This window comes from Dermacentor variabilis, chromosome 2 (genome assembly GCF_050947875.1).
Source record: "Dermacentor variabilis isolate Ectoservices chromosome 2, ASM5094787v1, whole genome shotgun sequence".
NCBI lineage: Eukaryota > Metazoa > Arthropoda > Arachnida > Ixodida > Ixodidae > Dermacentor > Dermacentor variabilis.
The window spans coordinates 111,764,332-111,787,700 of NC_134569.1; the positions used below are offsets into that span (position 1 = coordinate 111,764,332).

Genomic DNA, 23,369 nt, shown 5'->3' on the forward strand with positions numbered 1-23,369 from the left:
TACCAAAGTTTCAAAATATAATTCAACAATGACAGCTTCCAGGGAAGAAAGGACGACAGAAAAGAGTTCATTTTTGAAAAAGAAAGAAGAGTTCACAATAAACACCGGATGAAAAATCTTGAAAGAAGTTGATGGTACTATGTGCTGTACATGTGTAGGTGAGCAGGAATGCTGATTTGCCAGTGAAAACACTACCGAAGCATCAGTGCTTCGGCAGTGTTTTCACTGGCAAAGCAGCATTCCTTGTGGAATCAGCTTGTGGCATGTTGGCCTCTTCTCGAACTTGAGCTGCTGTGTTGACTGCTGAATATTCAGCTGGCAAAGTCATTCAGGTGCCCCAATATGTCGAATGCAACTGTCCTGCAAACAGATTACCACTCATGTCAAGTTTAAACATAGTACAAGGCCTTCATTACATCAAGCATTCAAAAGCTCCTCTGATGATGCAATGGTTATAACTTATATAAGCATTTCACTGGTGAGATAAACACGACTTACTACTGCCGCACATACTATAACAGATGACAATACACATTTTCATAGCTACTAGGAGCATAGGTGTCTCGCTTTAGTGGATGATAACTATTGTGGAAATAGTTCTGCGGGAGTGTATTAACAGATCACAAGCTGTGTTGCACCAAAGACCACATCCAAACGCTGTGTGCATAATGTATCCTTTGTGCAGCCAAGAGGCAGCAGCTTTGACACCAAACATGGAAGCAACTGTTACAAGCTGCTGACTACTAATAATAATATTGTGCGGAAACCAGTGAAGACTGTCATTGCAAATGAATACTCGAACACAAACATTTGCATTTGGGTCTACATTCTGAAGCTTAAAGGAGGCATTCTTGCTCGGCAATGTGGCTTTCTAGGGGGCATATTAGAGCACTTATTAAAGCAAATTTCAAAACCTTACAAGACTTGTTTTTTATTTGCACCTTCCCCCATTCGAGTGTGGAGCTCCTGTTCTCTGGATTGCTACGCACAAATACAATGTGCACATGCTGCCTACTAATTGAAAGGAAGATTAAAGAGAAATGCTTAATTAGTTTAGACTAACCAAGTATTCTTTTGAAAAAGTATGTCAATTTTGTGGTAATTGTCTGATTACTAGAAGGGAAAGTTTCACGTTGACAACTCAGTGTCAGTATGTCAGCAGGCATCATAATTTTGGAAGTAGTATTGAACTGAATAGCTTTATTTGCCTCTTTTGCCTGTTTTCGTGGTTAGTCAAAGGTTGATGGCATGACTTACTAAGGGAAACGTTTGGTTGTTAAATCGGTCTATTCGCTTACACTGACGATGATCGTCGATGGTTTCTGCAACTTTTTTGTCTCATATTTTATACGTTGAAGTACAGCAAAAAATTCTTAAAACTTACTAAGTTCAGTCTTTCACTTCTATAGCATACAATTTAGTCTGCGATAAGGCTTTGTTTTTCTTTTAGTGATGTTAATTAAAAGTCGTCTGTAACTCATCAAATTACCTTTTGCTTGCTCATGCTAGCCAGTGGTTGTTCTGAGTTGGAACAAAATGTTAACCACTCATACGAAATGCAGAGAACACTGCAGCAGCTATGCATACTTAGGTGCTTGGTAAATGTCTATCTCTTTCTCAAATAAGGTAATGGGCACTTGCTGTATCCCAATACAATGCTGAGAATCTTCAACATGGTCTGGAGGCACTCATTTGGTCGAAGGCGTTTACTCAGCATTATGTGGGACAAAAAGTGAGACCTGAACAGCACAGGAGAACCTCGTTCATACCTTGAGAAATAACGTACTAACTGTGCAAACGTACAATCGGAAGTCACTAAAGAAATTTACAGACTCAACTATAGTTGACATCTGCGTTGCGTAAATCGTTGCAGCACAAGGGGCCGACGCATGCCGTGCTGGTGGGACTCGAGCGGCCCACAACATCATTGTCATTCTTACAGCTTTGGCGAGCTTACGTTTGCACTCGTCGAATTCGGCCTGGGTCAGCAGTGTCTTCGAGCAGAACAATTTGATGGGAAGTTTTGATGTGCCCACTCAGTGAAAATTGTTGCGACACAAGAAGCCAAAGCGTGTTCAGCTGGTAAGGCTGAAGTGACTTGGATGCATGTTGTCGTTATCCTATTGCGTAGTGTATCAAGACTCCGATGGGAATTCCAAACAATATCAAGCTGGTGGGAGACACTGAAATACAAAGCCTAAAATGATACTAGCGCGACATATGATGCTCACTTTGCGCCTCCTGTAGCAGGGAACAGAGACGCATTTGGATTACTGCCTATTAAAAGTGTGCAGTGCACTTCCAGCGGCTCTACGGCCCACGCACTATGAAACACTTAAGTGAAGACGCCTATCGCAATATAGTTGGAGGTGATAGCTGTGAATACTGTGTGCAACGACCTGGGAGGAGATTTGCTGGTGCCGGAATAAGAAACTTAATGCGCACCAGTGTTTTCATGTGAGACAGGCGGGCAAGTATTGCAGGGAAGCTGCTGCAGCACGTGGCTACTGTTCTCGATCGCACGCACCTCACACCTTTTTTTGTTTAGTTGGGACCTAGCTGCCAGAAAATGTATCATACAATCACAATTTGGCGATCTACAGAATGTTGGTGCTAAAAGATCGGATTTTCCAGGAATGCAGGAACCGATAAAAAATAAATGTAACTGTACTGGGTAATTTTTTGCATTCTCCATTGCAAATATTGGCGCCGGGAAGTGGTATGTAATGGGATTGTATCAACAAGGTTATACTGCATATCAAATTACAAGGGGACTGAAAATAGTTCAACATACAGTAGACTCCCATTAAGACGAACTCGCTTAAGATGAACCCTCGGTTAAGATGAACAGTGGAAGCCGTTTGTTTGGTTTCTCATTGAGTCAATGCAAAAAAAATGCGCCTATATGAACACAGCACACGCGCTAATCAGTTAAGATGAACTATCACGGCCGGCCGCGCCTTACCCGCGTAGCTTTACTCGACCATCCGAGCAGCACTTTAGGGGAAAGAAAGAAAAAAAAGAGACAAAAATGAAAGCTTTTCTGCCCCGTCGACCATCTGTGCGACGCGGGGAGACGAGGAGACCTAACTATCTCGGTGTATCTGTGAAGGTTCCGCTGCTCCTCCGCTCCTTCTCTCCCACCCTTCCTCACTCACTCCTCTGTCTCTTCCCGGCCCGGCTACAAGAATTGGCCGCGCCCTCAAGTTCATTCTTTCCTTCACCTCCCCATCGCTGGACCCTCCCCCTCTGCCCTCCACAGCGCCGATGCGATGAGCCCTTCATACGAGGCATTTTCAGCGCTGGGCTACTCCCCTTCCCTCCCACTGCAGGACCTCTCACAATGATCTCTCCTCTTTGTCGCCGCAGCAGGTTCGCATCGCATTGGCTTTCTCTGAACTTGCAGACTGCAGGGAGGAAACAGGACACAGAGAGAGAGAGAGAGGGAGTAAAAGAAAGACCAAGCACGGCCTGGCCAGTAAAGCCAGCGAAACTCGAAAAAGAAAAAGGCGAAGAGAAAAAGCGAGAAGAAAAAGCAGCCAATGCTGTTTCCCAATGGCGATCACGTGATAGTGCCGTCACGCCAGTGCTACCAACCTCCGCGTGTTTGCTGAGGTCCAACTACGCCAATTACGCAGTAGGCATATCCCTTCTTCGTGGCATGCGTGCGTGCCATGTCCCGCTGTCTCCTGCCAGTCCGTACGCCGTCATATCATGGTGACACTCAACAGTGCCTGATGCCTTACTAGGGCAATGTGTAGTATACCACTAGTAGTGAAATAAATGCTTATATTGCAGTTATTTTTTCCCTGAAAGGCCATTTCATTCATTTATTCTCATATACGAGGTATTTGGACACACACTGCATGCTCAAACATCATTTTTAGAAGCACTCCTGATTAGACAAACTTCTGATAAGACGAACACTTTTCATGATCCCTTGGAGTTCGTCTTAAAGTCTACTGTACCGACAGTTTAAAGTAGAAGCTCGTTAATTCAACACCCATTAATTTGGAAATTAGGATAATTCAGACGGCTCTATTGGTCCCGGCCAAAGTGCATGTTAGTCTATGGGACCAAACCTTCGTTAATTCGTCAGAATTCGGCCCCGCACCGCTTAATTCGGACAAAAGCTGACGGCTGCCGCTACACGAAAGGTAAAGCAGTGCTGGCACCACTGGAGTGAAACCAAAACCTGAGAAGCATCGCCATCATCATCAATTAGTGGAGGCGATCGCAGCGTCACCGAACGTCGGTGTCTTCTTTCTTCGCTCCACTGCGCCTTCGACGCCATTTTCCCTTGTGTTGTCGAGTTGGCATCGTCTCTTCTTGCGAGGTTTCCTTTTTTCATTGTGACCATGTTTTGCATGCCACCACCATCGTGCGTAACAGTGATGGAAATGCCGGCAGAGCGGCAGAAGTACGAAGCCAAGCACTTGGCGACTAAGGTGGAAATTTTGCAGGCTTTGAAGAATGGCGAATCGCGATAGCACATTATGACCAAGTACTACGTGAAGCAGAGCACGTTGGCAACGGAAGTGAAAAATGAACAACAGATTCTTCAAGCCTTCGAAAGCGAGAAGTTTCATGCATCATGAAAGCGGTTGCGAACCGCAGCTCATCCCCAGCTCGAAGAAGCTTTGCTCCAGTGGGTTACTGACTGTTGCAACGCGCATGTGCCTTTGAGCAAACCTCTCATCATGGCACAAGGTGAGAAGTACGCTGCAATGATGAACACTGAATCGTTCAGAGCTTCAGAGGGTGATTCGCGAGGTTTCGGGAGAGACACGAACTCGTCTTCAGAAGTGTGTGCGGCGAAAAGGCCAGCGCTGACGAAAGTGTGGCCACCCAGTGGAAAAATGTGAAGCTGTTTGAGCACATCGCCATATATGAACCAAGTGAAGTGTCCAGTGCAGACGAAACTGCTCTATTTTTGAAAGCTCTGTCCGACAAGACGGTGACTTTCAACGGGGACTCGTACATTGGTGGCAAGAAGTGCAAGCAAGGGATAACTACGCTTCCTGCCGCCAATATGACTGGCACAGAGTGCTTGCCACTTATAGTCATCAGGAAGGCGCATAAGCCACGTTGTTTTAAAAGCATCAAAAGCCTTCCTGTCAAGTACAGAGCAAACAGGAAGGCTTGGATGACTTCGGACATTTTTTGAGGCTGGCTGCAGCAGTTAGACCGGCACGTCACGTCTAAGGACCGCAAGATAATTATGGTTGTTGACAACTGCAGTGCACATAATTGTACAGTCGAAGTGAGGAGCGTCAAGTTAGTTTTTTTGCCGCCCAGCACCACATGAGCCCTTCAGCCGATGGACCAGGGTATCATTCACTACGCAAAGTCGAAGTACCGAAAGCACCTACTAAGGTGAATGATCTTGCGCTCAGAAGTTGGAAAGCTGTGTGAAGTGGACTTACTCGGCGCAGTGAACATCATCGCCCACGAGTGGAAAAATACAGCTCCACAAGTCATCGCTAACTGTTTTCAGTACAGCGGTTTTGTGAGGCCCGAGCATGCGGCAGTAGCCGACGAGGTGTGAGCCGAGTCCAACGATGATGACTGCCCAACGTTCGATTCGGTCCTTCCCACAGATGTGACCCTTCAGGACTACATCGCGATTGATGATTGTGTCGCAACAACTGGTCTCCTGACCGATGAAGAAATTATTAATGATGTCACAGGTGCCCGGGAAGACCATGATTCAGATGAGTCATGCGAGGAGGTGCAGCCATGACCTCATCGCACCTCACGAGAAGTCATGGAGGCGCTTTTGATATTGGAGGACATTTGCGTGAGCACTTCGGACAGTTTGCGGGCTGTTGGCCACTTGGAAGAGTTAACAAAAATTGTGATGTCAGCCGGAATCTGCGCGAAAAAGCAGACAACTAGGTATTGCAAAATACTTCAGTAAATTAAGGTATGCTTCTCCAACTTGATTTTAATGTTGTTTTTCCTGTTCATTAGTTCATTCGGCATTCAGATAATTCGGAAATTTTGCCCGGTCCCGCGAGACCCAAATTAATGAGTTTTTACTGTAGTACTCGAAACTTATTAATCTGAGATTTATATTCAAGGATACATGTTAGAACTGGTTGATATAGGAAATAGTACTTTGATACAGTGGAATCTTGTTGATACGATTCTGTATACAATCGTCGACATATTTTTCGGACACCAAAAATTTGGACTTGATGAATATTTTGGACTTCATAAGTGCACCATCAGGGTTCCCGTAGATCTAATGCAGTTTAGAGACCGATTTCCCGGACGAATTTCGGCCCCAAAGTTCTATTTTTCAGACTAAATCGCGCATTTCGAGCCATGAATTCAGTGCGAGCTCTACCCACAAAGCCACACCACTGCTGCCCTGTGCGCCTCCACATTCCAAAACATAGTTCCACAGAGACGTTGGTATTGAAAAAAAGTCTACTATGCAATGATGTCACTAAACTAGTGAATATATTTGGCAGACAGATCTATACGAATTCTCCTGGAGCTGTACAGTAGTGTACTAAGCATTGCACTCTTGAGCTGTCACCAACTCCAGAAAAATTCATCAAAAGAAAGAAAAAGCCAAAGCATAAAGCAAGATGAAAACTGAAACAAACACACACACTGAAGTTCTAAGCAGTACCTAAATAGGCTGAGTTGCAACTAAAATGTGAAATTTTTATGCAGCCACACAGTAGTACAGACCTTGCCACAGCACGAATGAAGTCCAGGTCGACGAGGCACTTGTAACGAGGCGTGCTCAACTGTTCTTCCCGACTCACTCGTTGCAGCAGACGAAGTGACACCAGGCTTTCCACCTTTGGAATTGATTTGATTCCAAAAAACAATGAGTTCTCAAGAAGCAGCTCAACAAAATATTGAGCCAATTCATTGACAATCAACTAGGAAAAGCAAAGGAAAGCACTATTTGTGAATAAATTAGTCTAGAAAGCAGTACTTACAAAAAGATTTGGCATGTCCAGGAGGCTAATATGACAATAAAAATCTGACCAAAGATGCTAAGGTTATGTACGATATTTTGCTTCATTGTATTCCATGAAACTGTACAACAGTAAAAGCTCGTTAATTCACAACTTATTCATTTGAAATGTTGGATAATTCAAACTGGCACAGTCCCGCCAAGATGCATAGAACTTAATGTACTTCCATTACTTCAACTTCCGTTAATTCAACTCCGGTTAAATCAATCCTGATTGAAGGTCCGGCCTGATGCCCATGTATTTCTATGGACCCAAAGTTTCGTTATTTCGATCCTAAAATTGGTCTTCACTAGATAAATCAAACTTGACCTGTCAGTATACACATGCCTGGCCTCTATGGTGAACACCAATAGCGACCCCTTTTAGTGGCAGTGTGTGTCTCGGCAGAACTTAGGGGGTGAATGCATCGAACATATGTCAAAAAAAGAAAATATGCAACCGAAGAGACTTATTTTTGGCCTGCCCTAGGGCAATAACCAATTACTGTAGCTCACAATGTTTCATTATGGTATTTACCTGATTCTAATGCACTATTTTTTTCATGAAGACTGGGCCAAAAATTGCTGCAAGGTGCAATCAGATACAAAATGAAAACTGTCTTTGCAGTGTTCGCAGGCTGTTTCATATGATGTAACACAAATGTACTGCAGCAAAGCTGACTTTAGGAAACCGAACGCCATTGTTCAATGCATATTAGACCCATGACCATTTTCCTTGCTGGAAAATCCAGTTCACATTAAATTTCCGCTTTGTTTAGGAGTTCAAATGTCATTTCTAGATTAGTTTTCTACTTTGGACACACTGAAAGTGGGCATGTGCTTGATTCGGCGGCATATTAGACTCAGTACTCAGTACAGGAAGCACTCAGGGCAGCTTTCCTTTGAGAGACACCTGCAATTGCATTACTGGTACGTCCATGTAGTGAGTGTAGCCCACTCACCTGGGCAAGTGTTACAGCAGAGGGGGCCACATGTTCATCCACAATGGCGTGGAAAATGGCCACCAACCGGTTGAGGGGAAACTGCTTGGGACCCAGCAGATGCTGGCTCAGGTGGTTGGACTGTGGAGTGACAAATACTCCCGAATTGGAGCTTACACATGACAAAGGACATTGTATGGTCTCCCCCCCCCCCCCCCCAACAGTTCTAATTTCGGGACGTCCAATTGTGTATTTATACTCTGCCTGTGTTTTATATTTTGTACTATCGAAAATACATGAAAAAAAAGAATATTCAAAATATATGCAAATTGTTGTCATGCAGCAGCCATTTTGTTAGTGAAAAAGAAAATATCAGCACTGCCATAAGTAAACCGCAGTAGTGGCCTAGCGGTAGAGCATCTGCCTCGCATTCGGGAGGTGCCGAGTTCAAATCCTCATGCCGCCGGAAATCCACTGGTTCTTTTCCAATGGGTAGAGATGTGCCCTGGCCTGGTACTCAACTCTCGTGGCGGCTTACATCTCGAAGGGGCCCAATAGAGATTTACGAGTTGTCTCTAGGTGCCCGGTTGTCCAACTACGGATGGCCCTGAAGAGCATCTGTCGCGGCCGTGGGAGGTAAGTGCTGCCGCCGGGTACCTACCGGTAAAATAGGTACAAACATGCTCCTGGCCTGGTGCTCGGCCATTATTATAGAGTTGCATACAATAATTACTAGAGGGAACTCTGGCGCTGCAGTCGTTGTACCACCGTGGGAATGATGGGAAGTACATGGATTTGTCTGGTCTTCATGCTTGTAGATTGAGACGTTTTTGTGGCTTTGTATATTACGCTATATAAATCTCATTGTCATAAATTTCAGCGCAATGTATACTCTTTGAAGTGCAAAAGACGCCACAAATACGCACAATTGCTATTAATTGCAATGATTGAGCTTGTCCAGGTGGCCAAATCGAAACGCTCCAAGCGTATCAAGGCACTGGCATGTCCGCTATGAATTCATAAGGGTGTTTTATTCGCTTGATACATGCGTCCGTGGTCAGACTGAAGTACCCACCCCCAGATAAGGATCTAAGCAGAGAGGATGCTGTTGCATGGCGACAACTGCAGACGGGCACTTTCCCGAATCTAAACCTTCTCAATAAAATTTTCCCTACACAGTATGCGGCTAAGTGCCCATGGTGCGGAGAGAAACCAGATCTATACCACATATCATGGGCCTGTCAAAATATTGAGTCCCCAACTATCTATAAAATTAAAAACCCGAGAGCGGAACAGTGGGAGAGTATGCTTTCCAGCGTAAGCTTGAACGGCCAAAAGCGCCTAGTAGAGCAAGCTCGCGGGTTGGCCATACTCAGTGGAGCCTTGGACTAGGGCACCAACCCTGTGATTGCAGACAGAAGAATCCATCAGAAGATGGAAGAGGCCGTCTGAAGCCGCGAAGATCTCTTTTCTAGAGCCCAATAAATGTTTTCCGATCCAATCCGATCCGTGGTTTAATGGTTTCAATATCAGGCTTCTGTGCTAGAGTTCCTGTGTTCGAATCCTGCCGTCCGACAATTTTAATTATCTCTATTTAATTATTTATTATGCAGTAAATTGTTGATAATGACGAGTTCACGAAGTCACAAAGCCGCTTGAAGCCAAAAGGATGAAGTTTAGGCAAATCCATGTACTTTCCATATTTCCCACGCTGGTACAACAGCTCTCATTGCAGCTCCTGTAGACACTAGCACCAGAGTTCCCTCTAATAATTATTGTATGAAACTCTATGACCATTATGAGACCTCAATGCTTGTAAAGAGGTGTTTGTCTCCAACACAAAGGCGTCCCCAGTTCAATAGGGGGCATTTGGGGCGCCACATGGGAAATGGCTGCCATGAGAGCAGCCCAGACATAACTTTCTTTTTCTTTGTGCTCACAAGAGTTTTGGCGGGAATTCAGGGCACAGGCTTTCTTTCCCAGACATATTACCCCTGAAGAAAGCCGAATGTCAGGTCAGGGCACACTTGTGCCCATTCGAGAACCAGTGGGTAGCCGGCGGCAGTGGGAATCGAATCCATAACCTCCCGCAGCTGAGGCAGGCGCTCTAAAGCATGCCATGACAACAGACACAGTGGAGCGAGCAGATAAGAGAAACAAAATTCACGCAGAATAGCGGAGATCAACCAAACATTGGAATAAAAGATTGACGGTCCTTGGATGGCTAGTAACCTTACACGGCAAATGTCATTCGGTGGCTATCTAGCAATGGCTTCATCCTGTTATGTTGCCTTATCATTGTTGTCAGCTCCACGCTGTCATTTTCACTGTTCAAACCTGGACATGAGAACAATTATGAGCTTGAACTGACTCCTTCAGAATTTTTTAGCGCAGGAGTTTTTAGATTCTTTGTTCATAACCTTACATGAATATCAGTGTTAGAAGCTTGCTGGCTACAGCACCTAGTCTCAAGTCTCATGAGAGCATTATATAGTGACATCCTCGCAGGGAAACCAGAATGCATGGAAATCAGTGGCCAGAGTGGTTGGGTAGTACTACTGGCCTCTAATCACCACGAACTCAAAGCTACTATACAGGTTTATAGTACTACATAACTTAGAGCAATGATTTATGGGTAACATTATGGTAACTGTACAAGGAGATTAAAGCACAAACAGTGCATCAGAAATGTGGAAGACTTGACACACCCTCTTGCAATTGCCAATCATCAGCTGCATGGGTGCATAGGTCAAAGTTTAACCCAGACTCCTCAGAGAGCTGGCAAATGTCTATTGACACACAAGTGCATGAGCTGTGGGACGACTGGCTTAGCTTGGAGCTTTCAGAGGACTCGCAGGTCCTTTGACCTCAGTAAATATCTATCCTGTTACCATGCAGTCCTTCCCTTCCCTTGGCTACATGGCAGCAAACACGAAAAACCCTAAAACATCCACTATAAGTGTGCACCACTGTGCCTACTCACAGCGTTTACTTTATGTGTGAGGTTAACCAACTCCACAGGGTGATCAAAAGAAACATCCAGATCCCAATGTACTGGGGAAAGCAGCTGCAGCTGAATGAACACTGGTGCATCCTGCCGCCCACAGTGCACGAGCTGCGTGCGCCGTGGACTCCTCTATCACGATTCCCTAAGAACGTTTGGCACCACCTAGTGTCGCCACCACAAAGCCTGCATATGGCCTCAGAAATGCATGGTGTGCTGGTATGTGCGAACATTGACAAACTTGATACGCGGCAGATGGGCTCCTCTCTCGCACCTCTTTCTAAACACGCTGCACCATCTAGTGGTGCTGCCAAGAAGGCCATGCAAGGCCTCCGAGATGAGAAGCGTGGCACGCCAGTGCGTGCGCTGAGAATTGTTCCCTCCTTTGTCGCGCACTCAGTGGCACATACACTGTGGCCCAAGTTGGTGAGACGTTGATTTAAAAGCGGTACATACTGAGTGCATTCATGGCGCAGCTCGCTATAGCATTGGCGTGAAAGACGTTCACTGAAAAGTGGCACATATCGAGTGTATTTGTGGCGCAGCTAGCTAAATCGTCAGGTTACTGTCCTTGACGAACCCGTGTGACATGAATTTGATTCCACCAAGCGTTAGAGAAATTTAAAGGATCTTTTTTATCATTGTAGAGCAGCAGATACCTAGTGGCGCTTATCCAATAACCCAAGTTGGCATCAAAGGGGTTCATTGAAGACCAGAACAGACCGAGTGACAAAATAACCAGTACTCCAATTCAGCGTCAAAGAGTTTGCTCAAACAGTGGTAACTACCCAGTCCATCATCCACCGTCGAAGAGAAAGAGATTATTTGAAGAGCCACACATATGTACACACTGCCACGTACTCAGTGACCCAAGATGGGCCAATGGTTGGTATTGAACCCAGTTACCTCAGCACAGCAACCCGATGCGCTAACCATTCGACCATAGTATACCCAGGAACCCAGGATGGTGGGAAAACGTTTAGAGACAAACAAACATAGATAGATAGTTAGCCTCTGTAAAGTCCGTGAAGTACCCAAGGAATACTAGCGCATTAAAAACAGAGAGAAAAATGCCTCCAGCCCACCTTTTTCTGCCGTTTGGTTCCTGTACCTCGTGCCTGCATGAGAAGCAAGAAGCACTTGTACACTCCACGTAAGGTCTTATGGTACAGAAACCTTCCACAGCAAACCACTCACCCAAGAAAATAACTAAAAAACATGGCTCAATGCATATATCTATCGTTACTTCTTATCCACAAGCACTAACATTCTTTTGTGCACTTTGCTTATACAGTTGAACCCAATTATATTGAATCCTTTTACATTGAATTATTCCTTATATTAAACAATTTTTAACACTATAAAATTAAAGTGAGAATATATAGCAAAAAATATGGTTGCACTGAACGAAAATAGCAGCCACTACAGATATTGGGGCGATCTCTACCACTGGAAAAGCTGGCACTGCAGTTGGCATAATGTGGTATGAGTGATCACATGGACACAGCAGCCGCGTCTGCTGCTTCTGAAACAGCGAAGCAAGCTGAAAATGAAAGTTCGACCTGCGCTGCAGTTCTGATTAAGTGGGGAGGTTTCCCACTTCGGGAGTCTAATTGACAACACTTGAAAGCACTATAATCGGTAGTGGCTGCCTTTGAAGGCGTCCAACATGGTAGGCTACTGCTCGGTGCCGCAGTGTCAGACGCATGCAACGGAACCCGGTGTCAGCCTTCACACATACCCGCAGGACAAGAAACTGCGTGAAGCTTGGATCGCAAAATTTAGAACCAGCAAGCCGCCATCGGCTACAACTCGGGTATGCAGCAAACATTCCTGCGAGGAAGATTTCTGATATGGTGTTGAGGTTGCGATGTTCAGCGAGTAGGAGAAATTGCACACTGAGACGTTCACCCGTGCGCGCTGTCCAGCTAATGTCATGAAGCTTTGATCTATGAATTCGCTGATGCTAGACACTGGCAAGTTCACTGGAATGGAAAGGGAACAGTAAGGAGCATGTTAAAAAAAAAAAGGCATGACATATGCTCATGTTTGTGTTAGCACCCAACAATGAATGTACTATATTGGATTAACAAAAAGAAGCAGCGGGAAATTGCTTGCTGAGAAGACTGATAAACATACAGTGCGATGCAACTTGAGAAATAATGGTAATGAGACATCCAATAATTTAAAAGAAATGAAAAAAAAAGACTGAATCGTTGCGATGGCACATCGCAACTCGCCGTAGGCGTCGAAGTCCCTAGTTATAACAAAATTATTTTTGAACTACTCTGTTAGCGTCCATGCAACAATGGTTGCTTGTGTACTGTCAAATGCTCAAATGCTGCGGCCAAGAATTCACAGAACCATACGAAAACGCGCTCGCAGCAAAAGCGAAGCATTGTGCACAGACATGCATGCAAACATGCAGTCAGTCACTGCGAATGCGTGCGTTCACTGCATTGAGGCTTCATTCTGTTAAACTCCCTTTCATTATACAGACAGCCTACTATAAGAACATATTTTAGATAGCCTGCTCTCAGCGACTGCCTACCTCTCACACAAGAAACGGGTATGGGGGACTCTATCGCGGCGACTGCATACAGTGGCCGTTCACTGTTCATATTCTGTAAAGAGATAGCGCCTGTAAACCATTCTGTGCTTTCTGTTTGCCCAAGAATATTATTTTGACAGTAAAGAACTCCTGTCGTGTCGAGAGTACTTACAGAAATGTCCAGCAGGGCGCCCACATAGTGTTTTTATTGAGCGCCGACCTATAAGGAGCACGTCGCGTTATCCCTCATACTACGCAAGCGATGCACTTCCGACAGATGGCAACTCCGTTAAGTCCTCGCCACCAATATCGAACTTCGAACCGTGCGGAACTGCCCCAGAAGTTGGCATTCCCACAAGGCAGCTGGCGAGCTGTCAACACATCCTCAGAAAAATTGGTTTAGACCAGCTGCGGCTGCACGGCTCTACCATGCAACCATGCCGCTTGTGAGCACCCCCTTACAAAAATGATCCTGGCCTGGCCTGCAGCGCTCACTCACACAACCAGGGTTTCTCATCATTGAAGCTTCCTTTGTTGCACATTTGAGGCTAGTGGAGATTCACGCCATCGATGCATTGTGTTGTTTTCCCATGCATTGCCTTTGTTTTTGCATGATGGCTAACACCTAGCAATCTGCCGTTAGCTGTGAAGTTGAAAACTATACATTGCAATGGGAAGAGAAACAAAATCTGACCTCACAACAGCATCTGGGACAACATTAAGAATGAAACAATCCAAAACTGCTTCAGTCGTGCTGGTTTCCGCACTCCCGGTGACGACAGTGAAAAGTATTTCAATGACTCCTAGGAAGCTGCGACCGGTTTTCATAAAGTCTGGAATAAGTTGTCAGCATTTCCAGAGGCCGTTAACGGGTCAACATTCAACTAGTTTGTTTTCGCGAGTGAAGGTGCCGTGACCACTGGAAGGCTTGAGAACGAGGACTTACTGCTGATGCCATGAATAAGGACACGAGTAAAGGGAACAGTGAGGACAACTCGGATACTGTGCCCACCTGCTCCAACGTGATGCATGCGCTCGCCCTGTACTACTGGTGCTTCTGCACAAATGTGAAAGGCTGAGGCCTCATCTGTTCCGAGTCCTTGGACAATGTTAAGAATTGCATGCTCTTCCAGGCAACGAAAATATTTAAGAAGATTTGGGACTATCCACCTGGGAGCATACACCCTCTCCTGTGCTCAATGCACCCACCCCCATGCTACCCTTACCCCCATTCTCCTTTAATGCCTGGCGGACCCTCCCCCACAGGGCCCAAAGCTCCTGACCACCTGGGAGGAATGGGAGACCCTGATGCACTTCACGGACCCGGCCAGGCAGATGATCGCCACTGACCGTGCCGCCCATGTCATGGAACTCCATGAACTCAGAGAAGTGTACTACAGTGGGGTTGTGCAGGGGCCCTGGGACCTACGTGACTGAGTCCCTTGGTAAAATAAGGTTGCTTCTCTCTCAAGACTATTTCATGCTGCAGTACAACGAGAGTAAGTACATTTAGTTGATTGCTGTTACAAACGGGATGTGCTTTTACAATGTCCAATTCTTTAGAATGTTTATGTCAAATTATGCCTACATGAGAGTGGTAAGTGTTTTTTTTTTTTTTTCAAATTCGATATAGCTAGGTTCAATTGTACAGCAATGACCAGATTAATTCAAATTAAAACAAATTGAAACCAACAAAGATGGACATAGATACATACACCTACACAAAAATATATACAAATGCAGCGTGCAAATGATGTGCTTAAGACAATGTAAGCTACCATACTCGGGAATGGCTTCATATAAAACAATGGCTTAACTTGTTTTGCAAGAATTATTAATAAATGGTAAAGAGGAGTGTGCACAAAAAATGACCTACATGCACATGCAGTCATGTGTTCAAGTCATTTACAAGATAATGTTATGCAGAGCAGAAACAGAGTAGAGATAGCAGTAAAAAAAAAAACAAGAACATATTGTGTTGCGCAATGTTAGCATGGCACACAAGTCAACCAAGGAAGTCAGTAATTGAACCCTAGAAAAATAATTATGAAAAAGCAAAGCAACAGAAAAGGTCACTATCAAACATACACAGAACTTCTGAAAACAAAGCACAGTCAATAAACCTCGTCAATAATAAAATGCCTGTTCTCAAAATCAGGCATTACCTAGACAGGCATCAGCTGTATTATCTTGAAAACAGGCATTGAGGATTTGTCAGAATGTTCTTTGAAATCTATGACGCATGGCAAATAAAAGTGGGAGCAAATGGTGAGGGTACAGCACCAGAGAGCCAAGGTTTAACTGCACTCTCTCATGCTTCAGAGTCAACAGCCAGCCCAAGCAGAAAGATATGGCGCAGCCAAAATTTCAACAGAGCTGTCAACACAGTGCTGCAGAGTCAAGGAAAAAGAAAGGGGTGCTTCCAGCACATCTCTGTGGTCACCTTGACAAAGAACTTGCGGTCTGTGCCCGGAGGGTTGTACGAAGCCAGGTAAGCTGCCAGCAGTAAGAACCGTGCATGGAATGGCAACTCGATTCGAACAGGCTGCTGGCTTCCACTGGGCAGACATGCAAAGAGACAGAGACCCTCAATTGTGTACTCGTGGGATCTCCTGTGAATTACAGAGAATTACTTGAATGGTCAGGAAGAATGCACATGACATTATTCCCTGCTGAAAATATTTCTTTTCCTTACATATTCAAGCAAAAACAACAGCTCAAAATAAATTATTTAACAGATTTTAATGTGTGCCTTCAAGAAACAAAAAATAAACAAAGAATTGCCTTCCCTGTGCAAATAGAGACTAAACCAAAACCACATTCACAGTGTTCATAGCAGGCTACTGTCAGAGCCAGACTAGCCAGCAACATCCGCACTGCCATCATGAGACGGGCGACAGAACACGTTCTTGTGTAGCTTGACGACGATGATGATGCACTACTTTCAGTCTTTGATTACGAGAGCTGATTAAAAGATAAGTTATTTTACATGCCAAGCTAACAGCAAATTTGCATCACATGTTTCCGGCGCTCCAGAGAATTGCATGCCTCACAGGAAGAACTAGCAAAGTAGTGTAGTTTAGGCATGTGAGTGACATTGTAATGTGTGCATAATAGGGATTCCTAAGTATTTCAAACAATGTGCATTCTCTAAAACATGAACTCCGATTATTACTTGAACTAAAGTTCGCACTTGCTTCGGTTTATATGCATAAATGTTGTTTTACGAAGATTTATTTCCACTGTCCCATTTCGCACGCCACAAGTCTAACACCTGTAAGTGTCCCTTCAATTTAATCTGGTCATCTTCACATATTATAGGGGAATAAGTCAAACAATCATTGACAAAAAGCTTCACTTGTACAGTTGCTTCAACTAGAGAAGAAATGTCGTTGACATTTCGGAACCAACATAACGGAACCAAAACGGATTCTTTGGGAACCCCAGAATGCCCATGCTTGAAGTACAACGGTCAATCTTTATTGTCTGCTGGCACGTAAACGACAGCACTACCGGGAAAAGTACTGTGAAAAAACCAACACAAGAGAACAAAAACAATGCGTAACACTCCTTGGGGGAACCAGAAGGTGGAAAAAAGAAGACGCATGTGGAAAACGTTGGAAGTAGACAATACTGTGCACCCAGCTGCGTATAGCAGGTGAAAGCAATGCCACTATTCAGAAAAACCTATTACACAGAGTTACATATGAGGGGATAAAAAAAGAAAAGCACAGAAGAGCTACTTTGATATCGAACAAATAATTTTTCTTTAAAAAAAAAAAGAAGAGCCTACTTGGCAGCAGTTAAGACATATGTATTTATTATTTGTCATGCCACATGGTATGTCAACCTTATTCCAATGTTTCAACGCTCTGTGTGAACATAAGTATAATACTCAAAGAATTTTCTGCATCGAATTAAATATATAATAAGTTTTTATTTAATAGAGGTACTGCACTTGTTTCGATAATTTTGTGACATGATCTTTACAACAGGGGCACAATAATGGGAAACATTTCCAACATCAGACAGTACCCTGAACATTGCTGTGCTGGTTGGTGGTAGTTACTGTAATGTTGCACCTTCTATGAGCAGCACGCTCACTAAACTGCAGTACTGGCAGAGCAGGATCTCAGAAATCGCCAGTGCAGTGCAGGATTCTGGTGTTGTGTCAATATGTGGATCATGCTTCCATCTAAAGACACCCTTTGGTTGGATGATGTGCCATGTTCAGTTAGTATTTATTTTCAGAGGTAAGCTACCTACCAGTGAAGTGCGAATGCTGAGAGATTTTTTGGCTGTAATCCATCAATCTAGCTAGGTCTGTGACTTGCCATTAGCATCCCATGGAGAACTGGTTGTCCATGATGTCTGTAGGAGTGAAATAGCCAGAAATTATCTCTTTGAGGAGTCCATGGATTATCATGGACAGTGAGAGGCTAACGTATGATTTTGAAATGTACGTATGTTAATACACTCAACATAACAAACTTCAGTATAACTAAATTATCAATACAATGAAGTATTTACCTTTTTATTACTTCTTATCTATAGAACACCATGTATTTGGAACTGCAGTACAGTTAAACCTCGATATAATGAAATTCTCGATATAACAAGTTATCTGACTTCTTAGAACTTTCTGTCCATAGAACACCATGTAATTGGAGCCTCAATATAACGAAGTTTGTTTGGATGCGATTTCAATATAATTAAATTTTGCTTCCACAGCAAAGGAATGCCGAGACAATAAATGGATACTGCTGCGGATGCAGATGGTCATATGATTGAATTACAAGCGGCTGCTTGCAGACACACCTCTCAAATAGTGCAAGAGCAACCACCATAGTGAAGCCGCATCATTTTCCATATAAAGTCCAAGTGCGATAAGATCCTACTGCGCCCCATACACTTTGTGCTTTAGGTATGTGTGAAAGTGTGCGAGGGTGAGAAAGAAAGATGGTCGCTTTACGCATGAGTGCAGCCTCCCCCTGTGAGCAAAGGGAAGGAGGGGGAGGGCAGCGATCTGGCGGTAACGCGACCAAGCGAGCGCAGGGGGCGGGGTAAGTTGGCCCCCGTGGCAATTTCTTTCAAGGTGTTTGACGTAGTAGTTCTGCGGAAACCCGCAACGTGGAGAGAAGTAATTAATAAAGGGAAATCAGACGTCCACCCATTCGTAGCAATTGCTACAAAGGAAACCCATACGGGTTCCACGAAAGAAAAGCCTCAGAGTTGAAGAAAAAATTCGTCTTGGTCCGGGACTCGAACCCGGGACCACCGCCTTTCCGGGGCAGCCGCTCAACCACCTGAGCTGACCAGGCGGCTAGCAGATGGCAGGGCGAAGTCGAATTTGTCGACAACACACGAAGCAAAGGCAAGTGTTTGACGTAGTAGTTCTGCGGAAACACGCAAGGTGGAGAGAAGTAATTAATAAAGGGAAATCAGACATCCACCCGTAGCAATTGTAGACATTCCTTTGTAGCAATTGCTACGAACGGGTGGATGTCTGATTTCCCTTTATTAATTTCTTTCAAGGTGCGCGGCTAAGCGCATACGCAGCCGCGCACCTTGCTTTGGAGGTAATCTGCCGCGTGTGCAAAGAGTGGGTGTGCCGAGACGGCATGGCATCATGTAAACTGTCTTCCCATGCATTTAGTACTGAAAGTTGCGCAATCTCAAGTTTCAGTGACCCGTTAAAGCGAGAGGCAGACGAAGCATTCGCTCCTCGCTGCCGGCGCTTATCATGATAGCATCGTCCCAGTGCGGGCGATGCTATCAGCTGCCAGAGCAAAGTGCCAGCAAAAGCATGGCTGGCTTTGCTTAATTCGTGCCGCCTATGTGAAGATATTGTCGACGTGGCATGGAACCATACCTTTCATCATTGACTCCCAAATTCATCAAAATGAATTATCTCCTCATTCAAACTTGCTTTTTTCGACTGGCCGATAATTCAGAAAATTCTTCGTGCCCTTTCCATGTAAGAAAAATTGATTGGTGATTGTACTTACTTGAATAAAAGGTTGAATTTCAATACAATGAAATTTCGATATGATGAAGCAAATTGCCGATTTTACTTACTTCGTTATATTGAGGTTGACTGTATAACAAAGTGTGTGTATATACAACTTCTATATGGTGAAATATCACTGCCGCCATGAAGGAATACCGAGACAATGAAGACTTCCGCAGACGCAGATAGTCAACCAAGTCTGCCTGTGAATGCACCTATTAAACCATGCACTGGGCAGCCAAGAGCAACCCGACCATCGAAGCGGAGCAGCATCATGTTCCCTGTAAAGCCCAAGTGTGATACGATGCCATCGCACCCCGTGTGTTGTATGCTTTGGGAGCGAGTAAACGCAAGCGAAGTTGAGTCAAGAGGGTTTATGGCTTGATGAGCGTTGTCTTCCCGTATGAGAAAATGGAAATGGGGGGATGGGAGCAAGCTCACGGTAAGGCGATCAAACAGTCACAAGGTTGGGTGGTCGGAGTAAGTAGGCGGCAGGTTAGCGCGCGTCTCTTTTTCTAGTGTGGCCGTGACTTTACATGGCTGTCTGTGCATACATAGCCCGCTTTCCGCGTGCTTAGTACTCGAGGTTGCGTAATGTTGAGTTTCGAAGCAAGAGGCAGACGCCAGCAATTTTCAGGATAACATCGTTTCACTGCATGTGACACTATAAGCAGTAGAGGGCAGAGTGGACGCGAAAGCGTCGCTGGCTTAGTTGCTTACTGCCAATGTGTACATGGCATGCAACTGTATTGTTCATTGCCAATTTTTAAATTCAACAAAATTAATCTTTTTCTCATTCGAATTTGCTTTTTCTAATTGCCAGACAATTGGGAATATTGTGCGGCCCCTTCCGTGTAAGTAAAATCTATTGGCAACTGTGTTTAACGGCATGAAAGGTCAAATTTCAATGTAACGAATTAAATTACTGATTTTTTACCAACTTCGTTGTATCGGGGTTCAACTGTATCTGCAAGGGTTCTAATTTCCATGTCTTATATCTGTGCAGAAAAGTTAAACCCTGTTACTATATATTGCTTAACTGATACCGTATGGACTCGTGTAAAGGCAGCACTTCTTTTTCTTGCAATTTTGACGAGGTGTGGCATTTACACGAGACTGAATCTTTTGGTCAAAATGGCGTCGGCCCAGCCTGGGACTTGTGCACTTGCCGGATCTTGTGCCCACCCCAGCTCTCGCTATTTAGTAGTGGCATGCGAAAGTACGCAGTGCACGAAAATTCACCTATGCGTGCACGAATCATCAGGGCACTGAATGCAAGTGCTTCTCCGTAGAAAATTTTTTCCCCAAATTTTGGCTGCCAAGCTGAAGGTGCGGCCCCTAACACGATTCTATACCATATTATGTACAAAGATGAGATGTCTGACAAATAGTACTAACAGTTTAGTTTCTCGAATTTGTGTAATAAAATTATGCACTGCTACCAAGTACTTTTTTCACCTATGGTTATGAGCTGACCATGCAACAGTCACCAAAAAAATATTGGTATGTAGAAATATGATTTATAAGCTTATGTTTTATGTTTATGTTTACGTCTTATGTTTCACAAGACGGTCTTTACTCAAATCATTGTCGTATGCATACTAAATAGTATAAAAGCTATTGCATGCATGCCCAACTTCTTGCACCAATTCAACATTTCAGGTTTTATTTGCAGTATGAATTAGCATCAGTGCAGTATACAAGCCACTACAGTCTACAGCCACATAATCGCCACAAATCACTAGGTCAACAGTTCTATCCACAAGAGATTGGCCACATACACATTAGTCAGTATAATTTGCTGAACAGGTGAGTTGGCTTTTCACAGCATGAATCTGAAAGGCCGCAAGTACATCTTCGTGTTGTCTCGCTAAGTGCATCAGCACAGTCTTTTTCAGATGAACTCTGTAAAGCTAATTTCCTGGCAAGATCAGCAGTCCAAGGATCCTTGATCAGCTTTCTATACATTCAGTGCACTTTTTGTGAACTGAATTGTCTGAAAAGGTGTTCGCTTTAGTCAAGTCTATTGTTACAAGGAGCACACACATGGCATGGCTTGCAAGTTGAATGTTCTGAAGCTGCTCGTGGAAGCAGAGCTGATACAGAGAGAGAAACCAGCGACCATTTGCCACAGTTCCTCTGCCGCAAAGACAAGTTTCAGAGTAGCCATAGAGAGAAACATGATTTGCTTGCACGTCCACCCTAACAGCAGATCTGACCACACAGTTGTGTGAAATGCCTACCTTCTCTCTCGAAGGTAGACAGATTGGAGACGCTGGCGGAGGCGTGATGCCACCTCTTTCCGCCAGGAGGCACAGCTGTCCCCTTCGGGGGTGGTGCCAATGCCAGCTGCAGCGTGTTGCAGTTCCCGCAGGCTAAGGGTGGTTCCCCCAAGTACAGTGGGCAGCAATGTATCACCGCCCAACAGCTGGCTGAGCTCCGAAGCAGTGTACTGCGGGAAGTGAATGCGGTAGGGCGAACCGACACCTGCCTCCCGGAACTTTTCCCAAGGAACACGAGAGAGCAGTATACAGCACAGAGGCCGCCCTGACAGCTCTCGCAGACGTGCCAGTGCCCCCAGCAGACCTTGGCCACGTAGTCTTTCAGCCTGGTCCACAACCTGCAAAGGTTCAAAAAGTTGAGCTAGCCTAGCTATCCATCTTGAACTGTACAAAATTTGTGTATGGCAATAAAAACGGAGACAAGAAAGGAACACAGGAACAGCATGGACTCCATTCTGTCTCCATTTTTATTGTGCTGCACAAACATTGTACATTTCAAGAAGATGTATCAACTAGCCCATGAGTGTATTCTTCTGGAACTATGTATACCTATTTCAAAGGCATGGCACAAAAAGGCAACAGAAAGAGAACGTATTCCTGTACCCTACATACATCCCACTTTTGTGTACACCTTTCCATACTTTTGTCATTGCCAGCCAGTTTAATGTCCACGGTGGGTGGGACAAAGACCAGGTATCTCCAATTACAACTGCCTTGCATTGGCAAAACCCACCTTAGGCCTGCAAGTTTCAATGGAAAACTGAAACAGTTGGTACGTACTTCACCTATTAGTTTTAAGCAGCACTAAGTTAAAAATGGAAAAAACAGAAAAGGAACAGCAATTAATTGCAAGTCAGCACTTGTCCTGTGCACTTCCTTTTCTTTTGTCCCCATTCTTACTCGTGGAAAATGACAAGATGCTTGCAAATTTTTTTAAACCTCAGCACTCCATCTATATTTCTGCTGTTATCAACAGCATTCATCTTTACTTTTTGCCCTATTCTGTTAATATAATAGAACATCAGTTACAAATTCTACACATTAAATGACTTGTCAAGCCTGACTTCTTAATGTTATCTATGTTATTCATCTGTACATGATCTCGCATTCATACTAACACCTTCCTACCTTTTGACCTTACATTTAATACATATCCAAAATGTATCCATGTAAGGGATCCTACCGAAACCACAATATAAAGCCAACACATCCCTGCAAGGGGACGCCAGCTTGGCCCCTTCAGGTAGCCTTTGGATAATTCCCATTTTCCATATTTTGGTCTAAACAAACTGGATCCCCATATTTTAGTTTGAGGTCCCCTTTGAAGTAGTTGGGGGCATTTTTAACTGATTTCTGCAATTTTTTCAGAGTTCAGTGACCAGGCAAAATAAGGCTACCCATCTGCATCCTATACCAACATTTTCCTTGCCTACACATCTATATGCTTCAAGGTCCAGCCTTGCAGCATTTTCCGAGATTATTTAATTCGCTTTTAAGGTGGCCCAAAGCAAGGTGCTCTGGCCAGAATTGCATGCTTTATCTCTCTCTCTTTCTCGCTTTTGCACTGCAACTCATAATCTTAAGCTGACTTTTGGCCAATCC

At 44.3% G+C, this 23,369-nt stretch overlaps 1 protein-coding gene across 1 annotated transcript in view; it reads right to left on the bottom strand.

The window, feature by feature from the left end:
* Window positions 1-23,369, bottom strand: part of Orc5 (origin recognition complex subunit 5) — a 27,856-nt gene continuing 4,487 nt past the window's right edge. Inside the window, exons 5-10 of the mRNA XM_075681740.1 lie at window positions 21,729-22,105; window positions 15,919-16,033; window positions 12,010-12,042; window positions 7,942-8,061; window positions 6,706-6,818; window positions 1-360 (exon numbers count right to left, since the gene is read on the bottom strand). Of these exons, the coding sequence (XP_075537855.1) occupies window positions 312-360; window positions 6,706-6,818; window positions 7,942-8,061; window positions 12,010-12,042; window positions 15,919-16,033; window positions 21,729-22,105 (807 nt within the window). The 3' untranslated portion in view covers window positions 1-311. The remainder of the gene's footprint in view (window positions 361-6,705; window positions 6,819-7,941; window positions 8,062-12,009; window positions 12,043-15,918; window positions 16,034-21,728; window positions 22,106-23,369) is intronic.